General features: G+C 37.1%; 4 protein-coding genes across 7 annotated transcripts; 1 reads left to right on the top strand and 3 right to left on the bottom strand.

The window, feature by feature from the left end:
• Positions 1 to 4,018: 4,018 nt before the first annotated feature.
• On the bottom strand, positions 4,019 to 5,053 carry LOC111478610 (dof zinc finger protein DOF1.4). Its single transcript, XM_023122978.1, has 2 exons — positions 4,329 to 5,053; positions 4,019 to 4,246 (listed from the first exon to the last, which is right to left on the bottom strand). The coding sequence occupies exons 1-2, from the start codon at positions 4,979 to 4,981 to the stop codon at positions 4,108 to 4,110; spliced, it is 792 nt and encodes a 263-aa protein (XP_022978746.1). The 5' UTR covers positions 4,982 to 5,053; the 3' UTR covers positions 4,019 to 4,107.
• Positions 5,054 to 7,193: 2,140 nt separating this feature from the next.
• LOC111478559 (glyoxysomal processing protease, glyoxysomal) lies at positions 7,194 to 14,721 on the bottom strand. Of its 4 annotated transcripts, XM_023122883.1 has the most exons (15): positions 14,578 to 14,721; positions 13,043 to 13,122; positions 12,903 to 12,949; positions 12,630 to 12,804; positions 12,445 to 12,492; positions 12,265 to 12,339; positions 11,755 to 11,892; positions 10,768 to 10,887; positions 10,519 to 10,622; positions 9,691 to 9,773; positions 9,515 to 9,609; positions 8,677 to 9,421; positions 8,187 to 8,376; positions 7,833 to 7,924; positions 7,194 to 7,713 (listed from the first exon to the last, which is right to left on the bottom strand). In XM_023122883.1, exons 2-15 carry the CDS (start codon positions 13,106 to 13,108, stop codon positions 7,451 to 7,453), a joined length of 2,241 nt encoding a protein of 746 aa, XP_022978651.1. In that variant the 5' UTR covers positions 13,109 to 13,122; positions 14,578 to 14,721; the 3' UTR covers positions 7,194 to 7,450. The 4 variants fall into 4 exon arrangements, with proteins under 4 accessions (XP_022978651.1, XP_022978652.1, XP_022978653.1 ...); XM_023122884.1 differs by lacking the exons at positions 12,630 to 12,804; positions 12,903 to 12,949; positions 13,043 to 13,122; positions 14,578 to 14,721 and adding an exon at positions 12,590 to 12,610; XM_023122885.1 differs by lacking the exons at positions 12,630 to 12,804; positions 12,903 to 12,949; positions 13,043 to 13,122; positions 14,578 to 14,721 and having other exon boundaries at positions 12,431 to 12,492.
• Positions 14,722 to 14,866: 145 nt separating this feature from the next.
• LOC111478637 lies at positions 14,867 to 15,718 on the top strand. The gene is made up of 2 exons (XM_023123010.1): positions 14,867 to 15,162; positions 15,193 to 15,718. Exons 1-2 carry the CDS (start codon positions 15,052 to 15,054, stop codon positions 15,565 to 15,567), a joined length of 486 nt encoding a protein of 161 aa, XP_022978778.1. The 5' UTR covers positions 14,867 to 15,051; the 3' UTR covers positions 15,568 to 15,718.
• A 282-nt stretch (positions 15,719 to 16,000) lies between these two features.
• On the bottom strand, positions 16,001 to 17,275 carry LOC111478597 (fe(2+) transport protein 1-like). The gene has a single exon (XM_023122960.1). It carries the CDS (start codon positions 17,048 to 17,050, stop codon positions 16,001 to 16,003), a length of 1,050 nt encoding a protein of 349 aa, XP_022978728.1. The 5' UTR covers positions 17,051 to 17,275.
• Between the last annotated feature and the right edge of the window lie 622 nt (positions 17,276 to 17,897).

Here is a 17,897-nt window from a genome sequence, read left to right as displayed (position 1 = left end):
AACAGGTTGACTTATCGGAGTAAGAGTAGAGACAAAAACTTGAATTTTGGCTAAAAAGAATGTTATGGAACAACCATATTTTTAACTAAAAATAAATTAAATGGATAAAGAAAACAATAAATAAATTGTCGTGTCGTGTTTCATAATTGGTGGCAGCGTAGATTTTTATATCTTAAAAAATAAATCTATTGGCAGTGGGAGTGAAGGAATCGTTAAATAATTATTTATGATATTATGTGAGAAATAATAGGTAAGATATAGTCTTATTATTTATATTTTAAAAAAAAGGGGGGAAATGTGTAGGACTTTTTTTCCTTTCTTAAAATATTTATTAAGGCTCCAATAAAATACAATTTCAATTTCAATTTCAATAAATAATATACCATGTTCATAGAATAGTCAATAATAGGAAATACCAAAATATTTAATGGGAAATTACATATTATATTTTATTTATTCATATACAAATTTTTTGAAATATTTTTTAAAGTTCAAAGATATTTTTGAAATAGAATAGTAACGGATAATTTTAATTTTTTTTTAATTTAAAGATTTGATTGAAACTTTTAAAATTTTAAAAATATTATTTTAGGAAGAATTTTTATTAACTTGACATTTTTTTTCCTAATTAATAAGTAAGTTATCATTATTACAAAAACATTAAAATTCGTAACAATACCGTGGGAACAGGCCCATCAAACGTTACTTAATCCTGCAAACGTGGCTGCAAACGTGGCTGCAAACGTGGCTGCAAACGTGGCTGCAAAAATACTGATTCGATTTTTCTTTTTAATTTTAATTCCTAAATTTGTTTAATTGGACACTGGGTGACTTCAATGAATAGATGGAAGGAAGTAAATTCTCGGATTAAAAAAAAAAAACTCAACCATTTCGAAAAATTGAAAAACAAATCTCAGACACGATTCTAACGAGTGTCAGTTATGTCATATATGTCAACTTTTCAGATTTTGTCGATACTTTAAACAATTAAATCGGTTTCAGTTTCAACTTCAAGAAAACGCGGATGGGTCGTAATATAAATTAAAGAACAACTCCTCCATGCAGTGGTTGTGTGTATTACGCAACCCATACTTTATATAATAATTTAAATTAAAAAAATTAAAAGTAATATATTACATTATTTTATAGTTTTGTACTATTTTCTTTTTAGTTATAAGATATATAGCATTGTTTTTTTGGGTTTATAATATATACTTCAATATATATTATGGAACGAAAAATGGAGGAGAAAGGTATTATCTAATTGGCAGATATTTTTCAAATCTCAAATTCCAAAGTAACGCAGGCCAGTTACCGAACAACTGCCGGGCTTGCGGATGGGAATAATGGGCCAATTCTTTTCCCCTTAAAATCGGCCCATATTTATGCAAAATGGGCCAAGAAGGCTCATTGACTTTTTTTTTTCTTTTTTAATTAAGAAAAAGATTTAAAAAACGAGAAGCACGATGGAGCGCGTGGGAACGTATACAATTGGGAGACTCCAAAGGAGCAGTTGAAACGGCTGAAGGACACGCGTCACCATCCTGTTTCCCACAGACAATCATATTGCATATTTAATTATCCACAAGGTTAAATTATTATTAAAACTAATAAATGAAAAAGACGAAATTGTAAAATTAAAAAAAAAATATATATATATACAGATGGAAATGAAGAGTAGTAATGGAATTTAAAAAGTGGGATTAAGGTAATTAAATATATTGAACGAAACCGTCAGCCACCGCCAGCGCCGCCGTTGATGGCTGCCAGAATCTCAAATATCCTTAATTTTTTTTTTTTTTTTTTTAATTTTTGTTCAGCGCATCAAAAGCCACAAAACTGAGGTTTTTCCAGACCATCATGTTTTTTCTCCCCAATAATAGAAGCCGTACTTCTGCGTGTCTGAAACTGAATATCATTTTTTGGGGCTCACAGATTAAATTGAAAGCCCCATCTTTGGTTAAGAGATGCAGCGGCGGGTTGATCATCAAATAATGAAGGCGCAGCAGTATCAGGATCAATGGATCAATCTTTGAACAAAAGATGCAATTTTTCTGATTGGGTTTGATGTACCGGAAATAATGTACCAAACAATGGATCAGTCGTCTGCTCTCCGGCGGGGTGGCCAGAAAGCTACATAACCAATTCTATTTCTAACCCTATGGCCGCGCCCGACGGTGCCATTGTCTGGAACGCTGGCACCGTCCCCGCCAACCCCAGTAACAATAGTGGCGCGATTAAGCCTCCATGACATGATTTAAAGCAGCAGATACCATAGATCACAATCTTAGGAATTTGATTCTTATTTTGATTCAAAATAAGAATCAAAATATTTTCACTTGGGCAGATCTTGATGAAATTCCAAAGAGCTGATGGAATTTGAACCCAATTTGTTAAATGCTGTTAGAATAAGAGCTATCTAGCTAAATAGTTACCACAAAAAAAAAAAAAAAAAAAACGCTTATGTTTGAGAAGGAGACGGGTGTTTGTAACAACCTAAGCCTACTTAAGTGGATTGTGAGATCCCAGGTTGGGGATGTGCTAGCAAGAACGCTGCCCCCAACTGAAGTGGATTGTGAGATCCCACGTCGAGGAAACAAAGTATTTATAATGGTGTGAAAACCTTTCTGTAGCAAACACATTCTAAAATCGTAAGACTAACGAGAATACGTAATGAATCAAACTAGACAATATTTGCTAGTAGTGGGCTTGAGCTGTTACAAAGACTCCCCTTCAAATAAGAGAATAATATGTTTTTTCTCTAAGGATAATCGAGGCACTCAAATCGACTATAAATCGAACGATCAAATGAAATCTGTAAAATTAGGAATGAAATTGTTAAATCAAAGCATGCACGAGTGGAGTGATAATGATAACATAAGAAGCACATCACATTGCCCTACGACTCTGTGGGTACCCCGCCACCATCATTTGGTCACCTGCCCTTTGGCCAGATAACATAACCCTTTCCGTTCCATTGTTGACTAAACCATTATTAATATTATATATCATATATGATGATACCCTCTTTCTCTTTGCTATCATTGCATGGAATTGTTTAGCGCCATGAATGCCCCTTCCAAGCTTTTAAACCATAGCTGGACTCATTGCCCACCTTCACCTTCTTCTCTGCCATCATCACCCACTTCCCTTTGCAATTGGCCCTACTCACTCAATTACATAAACAATTACTAATCCTTATAGTACTTTAATCTATTCCAGATTATCACGACCATGATCCATTAAATAATGCTCGTGTTAAACTTACGTATCTTAAAATTGAGCTACAAAAATGATGATCGGTTCGTACGTTTCTCGTTTGTTTGTTTCTTTCTTTTTATGTTGTTATTGGGGAAAGGGAAGAAAAATGACAATATAAAAGGCAAAAAAAAAAAGTGTCTCCTTTCGTTTATGATGCAGCTAGGCTAGCTTTGGGACCAAACTCGAATTGAAGTCACTTTAGTTCAAGAGACAGCTTCATCATTAAGTGAAGCTCGAAATTGGGCTGCTCGATTATAATTTGAAAACGACTCCACATTCCAGAAAGAACTCACTTTCATAATTAATTGTTGAACGTTAATTTTAAAATGTCGAAAAGATAGTACGAATTTGATATGAATCTAAATTTCATCACCGTTACAACATAACAAATCTTCCACTGATTTCTTCCTATACCCATAGCTATACATACCCACAAAAAAAAAAAAAAAAAAAAAAAAAAAAAAAAAAAAAAAAAAAAAAAAAAAAAAAAAAAAAAAAAAAAAAAAAAAAAAAAAAAAAAAAAAAAAAAAACGTATCCGATCCCTTTGAATGCATGCATGTAAGTCCATGCGTAGCTGAGGTTAATCCAAATTGTAATTGAAATTGGAATCAATGAAAAGTAAAAAACTTGGATTCTAAATTGTTGATAGGATGGTATTATAGCGACGAATGAAAGAGGATCCGAGGTTCCTCTCAGCGCAATTACCTATAAAATTCTCAAACCCACATCGATAAAGTTTAAGGGTTTGAGCTGTTCTTGCAGCTGACATGATCGCTCCGATCCCACTCCTCTCCTCAACTTTATTCTTTGTCTTTTCTTATATAGACAGCCAATGCCTTGATCTCCTAGAATAGAGAAGCAATTGAGGACCCATTATTAGTCGGATCATGCCAATTGCTTGTCGCCGTGGTTGCCGAGTTCCAGAACCGAGAAGGGTCGGAAAAATTCGATGGATTGACTTGCTCGGTTTGATTATGGGACAACCTATTAAGTGAATACGAACAAATAATTAATTTTTCTACGTACAATCTATCAATTTAAACTTTTGAGTTCAACAGTGATTTACCTGTTCAAGTCTTCCTTCATCAAACCAGCTTCGAAATTACCGAAAAGCTGCGAATTCCGATCGAATGAGATGGCGGGAGGATGGAAGTGAGTTGCATGGATTGAAATATCTTGAATTTGCTTAGGGGAATTGAAGGTTTCACGGAGATCAGCGATGTGGGAAAACCCTAAACCACAGCCAATGGCGTCGAACGGCGGCGGGGAAAGATTAAGAAGACCAGAAACAGAATCAAGAGTTGAAAATTGAAGATTTAAGGGAGATGGGTTAGTGTTATGAACCCCAAAAAACATTGGGGAAGAAGGAATAATATTAGTAGCAGAATTGATGGAATTGTTGTGAAGGCGAGGTTTTTGAGTTGGGGTTGACGTGGGAGTAGCGTTGACTGAGGAGAAGGAAGAAGAAGAAGATTTGAGGCGCTTGTTCTTCCGGCAGCCACCACCGACGGGGACATTTCTTAGGGTTCCGCCGCGGGTCCAGTAGCGTTTACAGGCTTTGCAGAAGTGCCGTGGCTGAGAGAGGCTGTAATTGTTGTAGTAACAAAATTTGGTGTTGGAAGAATCACAACGAGGGCACTTAAGAGCCGGTGCTACCGGTGGTGGTTGTTGTTGTTGTTCTTGACGGGGTTTATCCATAATCCGGGAAGCTGAAGCCATTATGGATCAACCCTTTTTTATCATTTACCAGATTCAAAAGCAAAGAGAAGAGCTTGAGCTTGAAGAAGAAGAAGAAGAGAGAGAGGCTTAGATGTTGCATTAGGGTAAAATAAGAGAACAGAACCAGATATTCTCTTCCAAAAGCTAAGCAACAAAAAGGGGGGGGGGTGTCATGTTGAGTATAATAATTGGAGAGAGAGAAACTTGTGGGCATTTGTGAATAGAGTTGAAGAAAGAAATGATGTTGCAGTTGCTACACACTTTCTCCACTCAAACAAATCATTGAAATCATGTTCTTAAGGGGATTGAAACATTCAAAGGCAGTGAAAGTTTTGATCTTTACAAGTTTTATGATATTTTATAAATGGGGTTTCTTGAGTTCTTGTGAAAAATTAGAGCTTTATTAAGCTAGTGTTTTTGTAATGAAATTTCACGTGGTGGGTCTGAAAAAAAACCCATAAAAGAGATGGGAAAATTCGAAAGGGAAGGAAAAGACAAGGAGATAAAAGTAAAGGGAAGTAATTAATGGTTAAGAGAGAGCAAAGGAGGGGTTATAGGGAAGGAATGGATTTTGTTTTGGATAAAGTAAGAGTACACTCTGATCTGTGCTACCAACCTCAGTTTATGTTAAGCTTAAAGTAATGTGGTTTATAAGATTAATGGAGCTTTTAATTGAAGCCTGGGCTGGCGTGTTGAAAGAATCTTTGGTTTGTTCCATAAAAGAATACCTGCCAAAAGCTTTCCACTTTATTTTCATACTCCTACACACCTCACCCCACTCTCGCTCTAAAATGGGACGCCTGTTGGAACTACCCTCCTTTCACTACCTTGCTCTGTAATTTGCACTTTGCAGCAATGGGACTTACAAGGAAAACAGTCATTGCTTGTTTAATAATGATATTATCATCTCTACCTCAGCTTGGTCTCTTAAATCTAATCTCTTCATTGGGTGGGTGGATCGTGTCTTTGAGGGATGGTTGAACGAGCAACTCATAAATGATGTTAGGTTAGGCTAGATGAGCCAATAATTCGAACGCATGTTTCTCACTATGTTGTAAGATCCCACGTTGGTTGAAGAGGAGAACAAAACATTTATTATAAGAGTATGAAAAAATCTTCTTATTAGATTGCATTTTAACATATTGAAGAGAAATCCAGAAGTAAAAATTCAGAGAGAGATAATATTTGTTTATAAACGGTATTAAAGCTAGACATTGAACAATGTGTCAAGGAGAATGTTAAGACGAGAACGAATGATTCCAACGCTCCTACCCGGTAAGTGGGGAAGGAATGTGAAATCCATGAAATAGAAAATGGATGGAAAGATTAGGAAAGGAGGGAAAGTGGATGGAAAATGTTTGAACTTGGAAATTTGTGCACCATGCTTTTCCTCAACTTCTGTGGAGCTTCCTCCATTTAATTATTTATTTATTATTATTTCTTCCATAAATATATAAATTAAATAAATTTGGTAAAGAGGAAGAATATCGTAAAAGAGAAGTAAGAATTGGAATTAGTGAGGGGGGGGGGGGGGGGGGGGGGGGGGGGGGGGGGGGGGGGGGGGGGGGGGGGGGGGGGGGGGGGGGGGGGGGGGGGGGGGGGGGGGGGGGGGGGTCCATAAGCACAGCACAGCCACAATTTCATTCAATTTCTTCCCACCACCGCCACCGCCGCCGTCCCCATCAATCAAGAGAGATCAGAAAGAAACTAGTTCAGAGAGGTAGATGCAGCCATCAATGGCTGACCACAACCCAACTTGCAGACACAAACATCTCTGTCCTTTGATTCATTATCACACTTTTGTGTAATAAAAACACCCCACTCATTTCCCCATCTCTTCCTTTCATTTCATCATAATCACGCATTTCCCTTACCTTCAATTCAACCCAATCCTCTAATATATATATATATATTGTTCAACGATTAAACCAATCTGGACAATATTTCTTCTTTGGATCGCGGAATCAACTTCAGGCCCATTTTTCCCAGGTGAAAGACTAAAGGTCCGTAATGACGACGCAAAACTTGGGCCTGTAGGCCTGGTTCCTGCAGGAAACTTCCTAAATGGGCTCAATCTCCGTACAAGGCTCAATATTAATCGTAAGACCATGCGTAAAGGACAAATAGTAATATTTGGTGGTGGTGTAGGTTCTAGTTAGTAGTGGAAGAAACATGAAAAATGGAAGTTCAATACAACTTTTAAGACCATGCGTAAAGGAAAAATATTAATCGTAAAGGGCGGTTCATTTCAAATACCTGTTGGTGAAATAAAAAAATCGATTCAGAACATTTAGAATCGTAGCTAAATGTCTTCATCTCTGAAGCCATGGAGCCAATCATATAAAGATATAGAAGAACACACTCAAACCCAAAAGCAACGCTGTTTTTAATCATTGTGATGCAGTTCCCATCAGTTTTCTTTCATCTGATCAGACGTTTCAACCTGTAGAATGCCCAAAGTTTGAATGGTCATAGCTTGCTACGGATCACATTAGATGGAAGTTTTTCCTCCTCGCTATGAAGAGTTAACTTTCGGAATACTTCTCGTCGTTCGGCAATGAACTTTGCAAATCGAGAACCTTTCCCCTTTGTTTCATGGTCTCCACCTGGCAATTGAGGCAGATCAGGCAGAGGAGAGGGCTTGGGAGATCGCTGTGACATCAATGCCCATATAGAAGAAAGCTGTTCATCTGGTTCATCCAGAGCTTTTACGACTGAGAGGTCCTTCGTGTCTGCAAATGGAAAAAACACAGCAATTAGAATTAGCACACATGGCGTGGCAAGTTATGGTCATGGATCGTAAATAAAAAAAGCTGGAAAAATCACAGTAGGATTGATTCAGCTGGCGCACCTCTAAGGAACCTATGAATGGGTTCCAAAGCTGCACAAGGTATGCTGAAGTTCAAGTGTGGAATAATAGCTCCTCGCCCATGCCTCGCATTGCTGTATCAACATTTCACAGAAATTATCAACTTCCAGAGGTAATCCACCATAAAACTGATGGTGGCTCGGTATTAGAAATCATTAACTAACTACACTAAAAAGCAGGCATATCATTTAACTTGTTCCCACTTATGTGTATCTTCCTAATAAAGCGATAACATTAATGGACTGTTTTCATACACTACCAGAGAATCGAGGAACAAATCCAATAATCAAGCATAATCTGATGTGGATAGATTGATCTTTATTTGTTGCACTGTACCTTGTAACAAGTCCAATCATATGCCCTTCTGAATTGACAACAGCACCCCCACTACAACCAGGATGCACTGCAGCTGTTGTTTCAAGCATCGCCGGAAAATATTCTAATGAATCTCCTTGATGATAAGATGGGGGAATCTTTGCTTTCACCACATTGGCTACCACACCAGAGCAAACAGATGGGGAGAAGCCTAACAAAATTCAAACTCGATTCAGTTAATCTAAAAAGGGAAAGAAAAAGAAAAAGAAAAAGAAAAAAGAAAAAAGAACTAAAATTCATCTACGTAATGCAAATAAAAAATCCTTTTCCTTCCAATGAATCCATTTTGGCAATCAAGTAACCCATTAAAAAATAATAATGGTGACTGCTAAAAAACTGTTGAAACTGAAAATATTCCTCCGTCTGGTTCATCCCTAATCCTAACAGAACTTTTTCTAACACCAATTTAACATGCCAAACTAAATCACACAACAAATTTGACAAGAGGTACCCGATTTCGGTCCCAAAAGTCCATGTCCAATAACATGTATCTTTGATCCTGCGGACGGCCATGAAAAATCCATAATAATAGATGAGAGCTGCTCTGGAATTTGCTCAAGCTGCAACAATGCAACATCCCAAGGTCCCTTGCAGATGTACAGCACTTTAGCATCACACCATGTCCAAGGCTCAGCATGATTCAAGCGAACACGCAAGTTTCTACGACCATAGTTAGCAAAATTCAACTTACTACCCTCAATTTGGTTCTGGAGAAGAATATTTGCATTCTTAGAGGCATTTTGTGTTAAATTTCCACTCTTTTTGCCGCCAAAAACACCATTGTGCATTGAACACGGAGAACGCTCAGTGTAGGACTGCAGCAGCTTGGCATTTTCAATCGATCTTTCTCCACTAACATTTGCTTTCCCAAATCTCCATGGCTCTATCAAGTGGGCATTGGTGAGTACTAGGCCTTGGCTATTGAGCAAAACGCCAGATGCCCATATTCCTTCACCAATTGTAACAAGACAAACAGAAGCCATTGCCTTCTCAATTTTAGATGGGAAAGGACGAGAACAACTAGAGTTTTCTTGGATACTGCAAAAGGCTCCCTCAAATTTGTGTTCCTTATTCATTGCCTCATTCCCCACAGCATTAATACACCCATTGTCGTTGTCAATCCTTTCTCCAGCATTATAAGCCCCTAGAAGTAGACCACTGCAAGCCGTGGCAATGGCTCCCCATGGAATCAACAGCTGTTACCCAAGGCTAGAGTCTCACACAATGCAATAACTCCAGGAGATATTAAACTAATAGCACATAAAGAGAAGCAAGCAGTATCGTTATACCTGAATCTCAGCACCAGTCATATAATGCACAAGTGGTCTAATCAGAACACCGACCAGACATGCATGTTCATCAAAAACCGGACAGCCTTCCATTCCTAACAGATAAAGTATCCTAATTGTAAGAAAGAAACCACCAGAAGAAAACAGAATATCATAGAACAGATAGATCTGCATACCAGGAAGGCACCGCATGTCAGCAATCAGCAATGACTTGCTCGAGTTAGGAGGGTAGCAATTGGAAATTGATCCAACCGATATGCTAATTTGAGCAAACAATCAAAGACTACTAGTCACAAAAAATACAGCAGCTAACTTTTGGAGTACAAAAAATGCAAAGAAATATCATGTCTTCGTGTGTGAGCTTTAGACATAAATGACAAGAAGCATTTTTCAAACCCATCTTTTGCAGAAATCACTCGGCGCAAATTTCAAATCCAAGAATCAGTTCAAACAATTTGTTGACATGATGAGCCTATATATTGAAGGTACTGGTCCAAGGAAACTGTCAAATTTTAACTAAAAGGCTCTATGGTCTCTTTTGCTTTACAAATTGTATGAGGAAACTAGACTCTTTTTTTTTTGGAGGGGGGTAATAATCTTTTCAACACCCCATAACTCATCATCTGTAATTTACAGCATGAAGTAAATATAGACTGAACCAGAATTATTTGGTAGTATATTTTACCCTTGAAAGCAATTTGGCTCGGCAACCAGAAAATAGACTGCAAATTCAGAAACATGCTGCCAAAAAAAAAAATCTTCTACAGCCATCTGCAGAATTTATCTATCAATTAACTACTAAAGTCATCACTGAGATTCCAGTATACCATTTCGTCATGCTGATATCAATACTAGCTGAACTAGAAAAACATGAGAGGAACAGCCACTAGCATATAGGATTATACAAAGTTCAACGTGAATACGGTCCTAATAATTTGCTAGTCTTGACAAGTTTTAAGAACAATAAAACTTTATTAACCAAATGTTAGAGAAAATTGACCTACCTGTTAAGGAAATGCATCGGTGATAGAACACCAAAAGGGGAACCAACAGCAAGAAGAAAGGATCCTCGCTGCCTTGAGGGAGATAAACGGATGTTTGGCAAGTCCTAGAAAGAGTCCAAATATAATAACTAAAAGTAGACATCTACAAGTCAAGGAGATAAGGCTACGAATATTCATGAAATGCTTATCTGCAGTTTACAAAAGAGCAATTTTCTAATGAATGACAGGTAAGGAGAGGTAGAGATTCACCTTTGAGAATGAGGGAACACCAAGAATAGCAATTCTTATTGTCAAGTCATTATTTTTGTTAGATCCTTCCGTATCCAAATATCTCTGGCTCCCAGCAAAGGTATTCTCGTCATTTTCAATCTGAAGATAAACAAGAAACTACACTCAGGAGACTAAAATGAAAAAAAAAAAAAAAAAAAAAAAAAAAAAAAGAAAGAAAGAAAAGAAAAGGACAAAAATATGGTGACAAAACAAAAGATAAATTGGTGGCTTCAATCTTTGATAAATAGAACAATACTTGAGAAGAGCCAATGAATATATTACTAAAAGGAACTAAATAATGAATTCTCAACTGAATATCGCTGGCTCTCTTAAAGTGATTGTTCCCCAAATATAATTAGTACAAATTGGGGCAACTCTGTGAAGCGTAATGGAAAGCTTAGTTGATCTAGCTAGGTGTCTCCTTCAAGCATTATATTTGGCTTTGTTCTAATCCTCATTTGTGTCCCCTTTTAGTTCTACTTTCCACCAAAATAATTGAAGGTTTTCACTTTTTTTTAAAAAATGAATGGTTGTTACAAGCGAATTTCAATCTGATAATGCCCAAATGCAGCTTCTTTGAGGTGAACCTCCGAACAAGATTCTATCTACATTGCAAGCCAACCTTTTTTTTAGTTTTCTATAACGGTTAACTGAGATGTCTCGTGTTATATAGATTACAAGAGAGAGGAATGTGTATATGGTGATTGAAGTTCTAACCAGAAGTAGAACTCCCGGATGTGAAATCTCCGCATGATTACACCATGGTAATTCAACCTTTTTTTTATCAACCCAAACATCACTCACCATTCTGAAGACTTACATACAATGGCTCTTCCTAGAGAAATTTTTCTTTACAGAATAATAATTAGAACAACCGCTAAATTTCATTTATCAAGAGTTAGGTTCATTTCTTTCTTCAAGCAAGTTTTGCTTTAGTTCATTAGTAAAAGACAGAAGATTTAAAACCTGTCCCCGAAGAGAATCCCTGAAGGATGGAGAACCATTTTTATATGAGGCCAAAGACCAGCCGACCTCCCATCTCTGATGTAATGAATCCAAAGAAGCATCCATGACTGGTTTAAGAGCAGCTGTAGGTATATCATACTGCAAACATGGTATCTAAATTACATGAAAACAATTGCATGCCAGATAAATAAACTCAAAAACATGATAAAAGATAGAAAAAAAAAGTGCACTTGCTTGTTATCGGAAGCAGAGTAGCTGAGTAAACATGACATTGTTGGGAAGGACCCGTAATCCTAAATTTATGTAATGTTGGTTTATACGGCAATGGGATCAGCAAACTTGTAGCTCAAAATAAAACGCACATAAGAAAAAATATAGGCTAAATTTTATCCACGATTACAGAAATTTACCCTGCGATCTAAGCATTGCCCTCAAAAAAGAGAAGTCGAATTTGGATTTCATGAAACTGTTAGAACCCCAACTAGTTAATAAAAAAATATGAATGCCTACCAAAGCCAACAAGTGGGCAGCATGCCAATGTGGAGTTTTACTAACATCAGAATCTCTCTCCATCAATGAGTTACCCTGTGCAGCAATGGATTAATAATGTGTGATTTTAAATGCCAAATTAACCATTCAAGAAGAGCTGTGAACTTATCAAATATACAATTACAACCTTATAAATTATACCTCAACCATAATATCAATCTGAACACCAGGAATTAGCTCAGGCTTTCCCTGCAGCTCATATATTGGATAATCAAATATATTAACCCAGGTAATGACATATATGACAAGGGGAAACGATAATTTATAACTAAAACAAGACCAGAACATACATTCCCCCCCTCTACAGCATTGTAAACGAAGTTAACCTTGTGAATAGTATTTCTGTGCTGAAGTGGCATAAAAGGCTCAAAAATGGAGGAAACAGTCAGAACCAACGTTGCAAATTGATCCTTATAATTACCAAGATGCTTAGCGACCCTGGTGTCATACAGGGTTTCAGGTAATATCATTCCAGATGCTGAAAGAGTTGTTCTCCCAGAACTTTACATGCCAAAAAAGATAGAGGGAATCAATAAATCTTTTTCCAAGTTAAAAACATACAACCCTTAAATAAATCTATTACATAAGAAGGTTCTCACTGATACTGATGGAATGCATGTTTTTGCATCTTCAGGCCCTTCGGGTCCTAAATCATAAGGCTCGCACTGATTTTTCACCATCTCAACGGAAATTGCAAGCACGGGAACATGGAAAAGGGGCAAGAAAGATAAGGACTCACAGGGCCTTGGACTCTGACCATGACGGCAAAATTTCTGGCATGATCCACAACTTCCCGCGTAGCCATGACAGGAGGACAGGCTGGTTTGGAGGAATAGTACAAATACAAATAGTTCAATTGCACAAACGATTATGCACAGTTTCCACCATTCCCATGAAAATAAGCTTAGAATTCAAAGGACAGCTAATAAAATGAATCTGCTATTCGCTTCATGTAGAAACTTGCAATTTATAAAATCACATAAGCTAAGCCAGGCATCTACATTATAACACTTACCCCAATTAAACAAAAGGATTCACAACACTCCTCTTGAATTCACTGATCTGGATTTTCTGGTCTTAATTTTGCATTAGGAAAGGATACTGATTTCTGTATCTACAAGTCACTCGTTTCTCCTACACCCTACGAAGCTCCTCAAGCCACTAGCATATCATCAGAGGCTTTCCAACCAATACGCATAGGATTGTACAATTTAAAAGAAAATGCAAATAGATCATTTACACATAGGTTTATAATCTTTATTTTTGTCATAAAAATCCATATTCACATCAAATACTAAATTAATTTCCTTGGTTGTTTAAAATCTTAATAAAATTATTAATCTCTTTGTTTTTCTGAACATAAATGAAAATTATCTAATTTTCAATGAAATTTCTATTCACCGTTTTCTAAAACCTCAACTTCTGTTAAATATCAATTACATTCTTACTTTTCATCATTTTCGTAAACGTAAGAATATTTTTAATAACTAAATTAAAATGGGAGTAAAAAAATAAAAAATTACATTGTTTACTATACAACCTAAGTATGGATAACAATCAAAATCAAAAGTTTTTCCTCCAAGCCAATGTCGTTAAAAAAGTGACCAAGAAAACATCTTTAGAAATTATGTTCGGTACTTGTCTACGTTAGGTATTACATTCTGTGACTTATCCATTTTCTAGTTTTTTTTCCGTCTTAGTTTGAGCTTCGATATTAATCACTTCGTTTATAATTGTATGAATTACAACCTGAGTACTTGATTACTTCTCAATGAGAAATCAAATTGGGCAAAAGTCGAAAATCATAACCTCTCAAAATAACTTCAACGATTAATCTGGATTGTACGTCAAAATACATTGGAGAAATTACTGTTACACCAAGAATTAATGAATATTTGTCAACCCAGGGAAGGCGCAACTAATCAAAACTATCTTCCATATTCATCTGGTTCAAGATTATCCACGGAACGCCCTTATCTATTATAATCGCATAAAATTGACCATATTCGATGCTAATTTCCGAGAAATTAACATCAGATTCAGATGCCTTGCACGGAAGGAGATAAGGAAATGAAAGAAAGAAGAAGAGGAATGAAAGGAAATGAAGAAAGAAAGGAAGGAATGAAGCTAGCTTCGTTATTAATCTAAACATAGTTACAAAAAGATTAAAGAGAAATAAATTTAAAAAAAAAATAGAAAGAAATGAAGCAAACTTCAGTATTAATTCAAGCATAGTTACAGAAGATTAAAGAAAAATCGGGCCGAATGAATTACCTGTGAGGTACAGTGAAGAATCGAGATGAAGAAGACGGCGTTGAGATCCTTGAGGATAGCAGCCTTCGGTAGAAGCAATCAGGCAGTAGACCTTCTTGGGGGGCGCGCGGGCGAGGAGTGCGCGAAACGAGGCCGCGAACGGGGGAATGTGAGTCTGCGTCATTATATATATGGGTGCGTGTGAGTTGACTCTGGGCCTGGGGGTAAAGATATTCGACAGTGTTATCTTACTAAAATAAAATAATAATTATAAAAACTAAATATTGCTTAATATTAAATGGTAATTACATTTAGAATTGGTTAATATTAGGTAAAAATTGCTTTTTCGTTGGCTATAAATGGGAAACAAAGCGGGAGGCGAGAGAGCATTCCTCTGGTTCTGAAGTTACGAAACCGAAGCGGATCAGAGTTGCATTTTTGCGCCTCCCTGAATCAGTCTTTTACAAGCAAAATCCCTTGAATTCGGTTTCCAACATGATACCTGAAGAAGTCGAGCAGAACGAAGACATTGTCCTTCGGTTGAACAAATTGGTCATGGAGGACTCAGATCCAGAATTCAAGAAAGAACAAGATGATCGAAGCCTTGCAAACGAAGAAACCGATGGCGGATTCAAGCCTAAAATGCAAGAAGAAAATGCGGAGGATCTCGATAACGATGCATCACTTTCTCGAAACGGTATCAAGAAAAATCCGATCAACGATGACGAGGAAGAATCGAATCGTTCAAGTCTAGCAGACTTCCAAGTTCTTCTTCCAACCAAAGAAAAAGAAAAGAAAGGGAAAAACAAAGAAGAATCTGTAGAAGAATCTCACGAGGTGAAAACAGCGACAAAGAAACTTGAAGAAGAATCGTTTGATCCGTTTGATTCAAGTTTGGACACTCTGGAAGCACTGGAGAAAATCGTGTTGGAATACTACGAGTTCCTCAACTACGCATTACGGATTTTGAAACAGAAAGCCAATAATATAGGTATTTACCGGGAAAATTAATTCATCGGGAAATTGGAAATGGAAGATAAGAAAGAATCTGAGAAATTTAGAAATTTAAGCTGTTCTGTTCCTCTTCTTCCTGATGGATTTGAGGTTGATTTTAGATTTTAGATTTTAGTTTCAGATTTTTTCTATTGTATAAATCAATCAAAGTTCTTCTCAGAGAAGATTCTTCTTCCATTCTGTCACGATGAACTAGATTCTTCTTCCAACAGCATATCATTTTTTAATTTAATCTTCTTTAAAGTAATGGTAAGTAAGCTTGACATGAAATAAACAAATAGAAACTAAAATTTGGGGTTTTCGTGTAATTTGATGTTCTTCACTGTCCATGATTATTTTCAAATTTATCAACGGCATGTGTTCTATAAACAGTAATCTTTAAAACTCCGAGGAAAAAAACAATGATCAAAAAACACTATCCGCATTAAAACTAAGCCCATTTTGCCATTAAAGACATGCCTCCAGCGCCCAGAAAAACCGCAACGTAAGCCGATATATGAAGCGTGAGATTGGCTTGCAACTTCTGCCCCATGAAATCATACGCCAACAAATCAACCAATGCCATATAATTCAGCAACCCAGCAGATAAAGCATTCAAAATCCCCACAACTATAAGAGCCGTGGGACTATTATCACTATACACATTCGACAACCCAATCCCCAATGCTATTCCAAATGGCGTCGTGATCGAGAAGAACAACACCATGATTGCTTTCATCTTCAACCCGTATTCTGCTTGCAGAATGCACCCTCCAAGCCCCATCCCTTCAAACAGCTGATGGAAGCAGAGAGCAGCGATGAGCGGCCTTATGGTGCACGGATTTTCCGAAGCCCCCATTGAAAGCCCTATCACCACCGAATGCACGACGATCCCTGCTTCTAATAATTGCGCAATAACACGGTGTCGTACCAATTTCGGACCAAGTTTTTTATCGGTTCCTTCTTCTCTCCCCAAGTTGTCATCGATTTCCATGCCCTCGTTCTGTTTTTCTTCTGCAGCTTCAGCCTCCATCAACTCTTTCTTGTATCGACTCATCGAAAACGAGTCCAACATTAAAGTCATCACAGCCGAAATCATGGCTATGAATGTGGTGAAAGGGAATTTCCGCCATGGGTTCTCCGGCAAACAAGGGGATGTCAAGCAATTGAACGAATCGGGCAAAACGTGCATATACCCAGTGGCTAAAATCACGCCGGAGGCAAATGCCTTAACGATTGCGAAGGGGTTTCCCTCTGGTTGAAGCAGCGGTACCGCGCGGGAGAACAGGGGAAGACAAACGCCGATCATGCTCGCAACTAAAATGGTTGCGATGGCGATGAGCTTGAGTTCGAGGGACTTGGGTCTGTCATGGCAGCCTTGTTGGAGCTGAGTTTGGCATTGGGAATTAGGAGTTGGAATTGACTCCGAACACGATGGAGTCCAGAAGGAGACGAGAAGCAGAAGCACTATGAGTGCATGGAGTCTGAGATTACGAGCCATGTATGGTGCAAAAACTAATCGAAGAAGTGGGAGTTATTAGCTGATTTCTGTTGAGATTTAAGGGATTCAAACTGCTCTGTGAAATGACAGTAATAGCCTCCATGGGATGACGGGAAAAGCTGCAGTGAGCTTGTAAATAAGGTGAAATGAAGGGTATTTGTTAAAGCTGACGTGGAACGGTAAAAAGTGAGGTAGGCGTGTGGCAGTTGTGACGTACACACACTATGACTCGACCTTTCGAGTAGATTTACTATCTAAAGCTGACGTGTCATTGAGTATTGACTTTTACCGTGTGTTACAATGCCACATAGATAATTGCTCTCTCTAATTGGTGTTTTTATTTATTTATTTAATACTTTGAATATTGTTTATGTTTAAATCCTATTTTAATTCAAAATTTAATTTAATTTAATCATATCAATAATTTATAAGTTGTTGTGAAATCCGTTAGTGATAACACAAATATCTATGCTAAAAAGTCAGAAGAGACCATTCCAAACTCCTATGTAGAAGACCATCTTTCACTTTCAGCCACGATTTAAACAACAAAATATGACGTGGATGCCATCTTATCTGAACAAACTCCCGTCAAGAAATTAATGTTTTTAAACGGAACTTGCAAAAAAATTAAATCGCACTCATGTCAGCATTAACTAACATTATCACCCAACTTCAATAAACTTATCAAATCTCAACAGAACCTTCTTTATATTCAATTTAAAAATGTTATCCCAACTGACCATCCATAAAATATCTCCCCGACCAAAATTTAATAAAGTGAATATACAATAAATATATATAGAGAGAAATTATTGTATCAAGAACCATCGGTAGTAAAAAAAAAAAA

Source organism: Cucurbita maxima, unplaced genomic scaffold (genome assembly GCF_002738345.1).
Source record: "Cucurbita maxima cultivar Rimu unplaced genomic scaffold, Cmax_1.0 Cma_Scf00004, whole genome shotgun sequence".
NCBI classification, from domain to species: Eukaryota; Viridiplantae; Streptophyta; class Magnoliopsida; order Cucurbitales; family Cucurbitaceae; genus Cucurbita; species Cucurbita maxima.
Note: the sequence above shows the minus strand (reverse complement) of the source record. Positions and strands in the feature narration are given on the sequence as shown.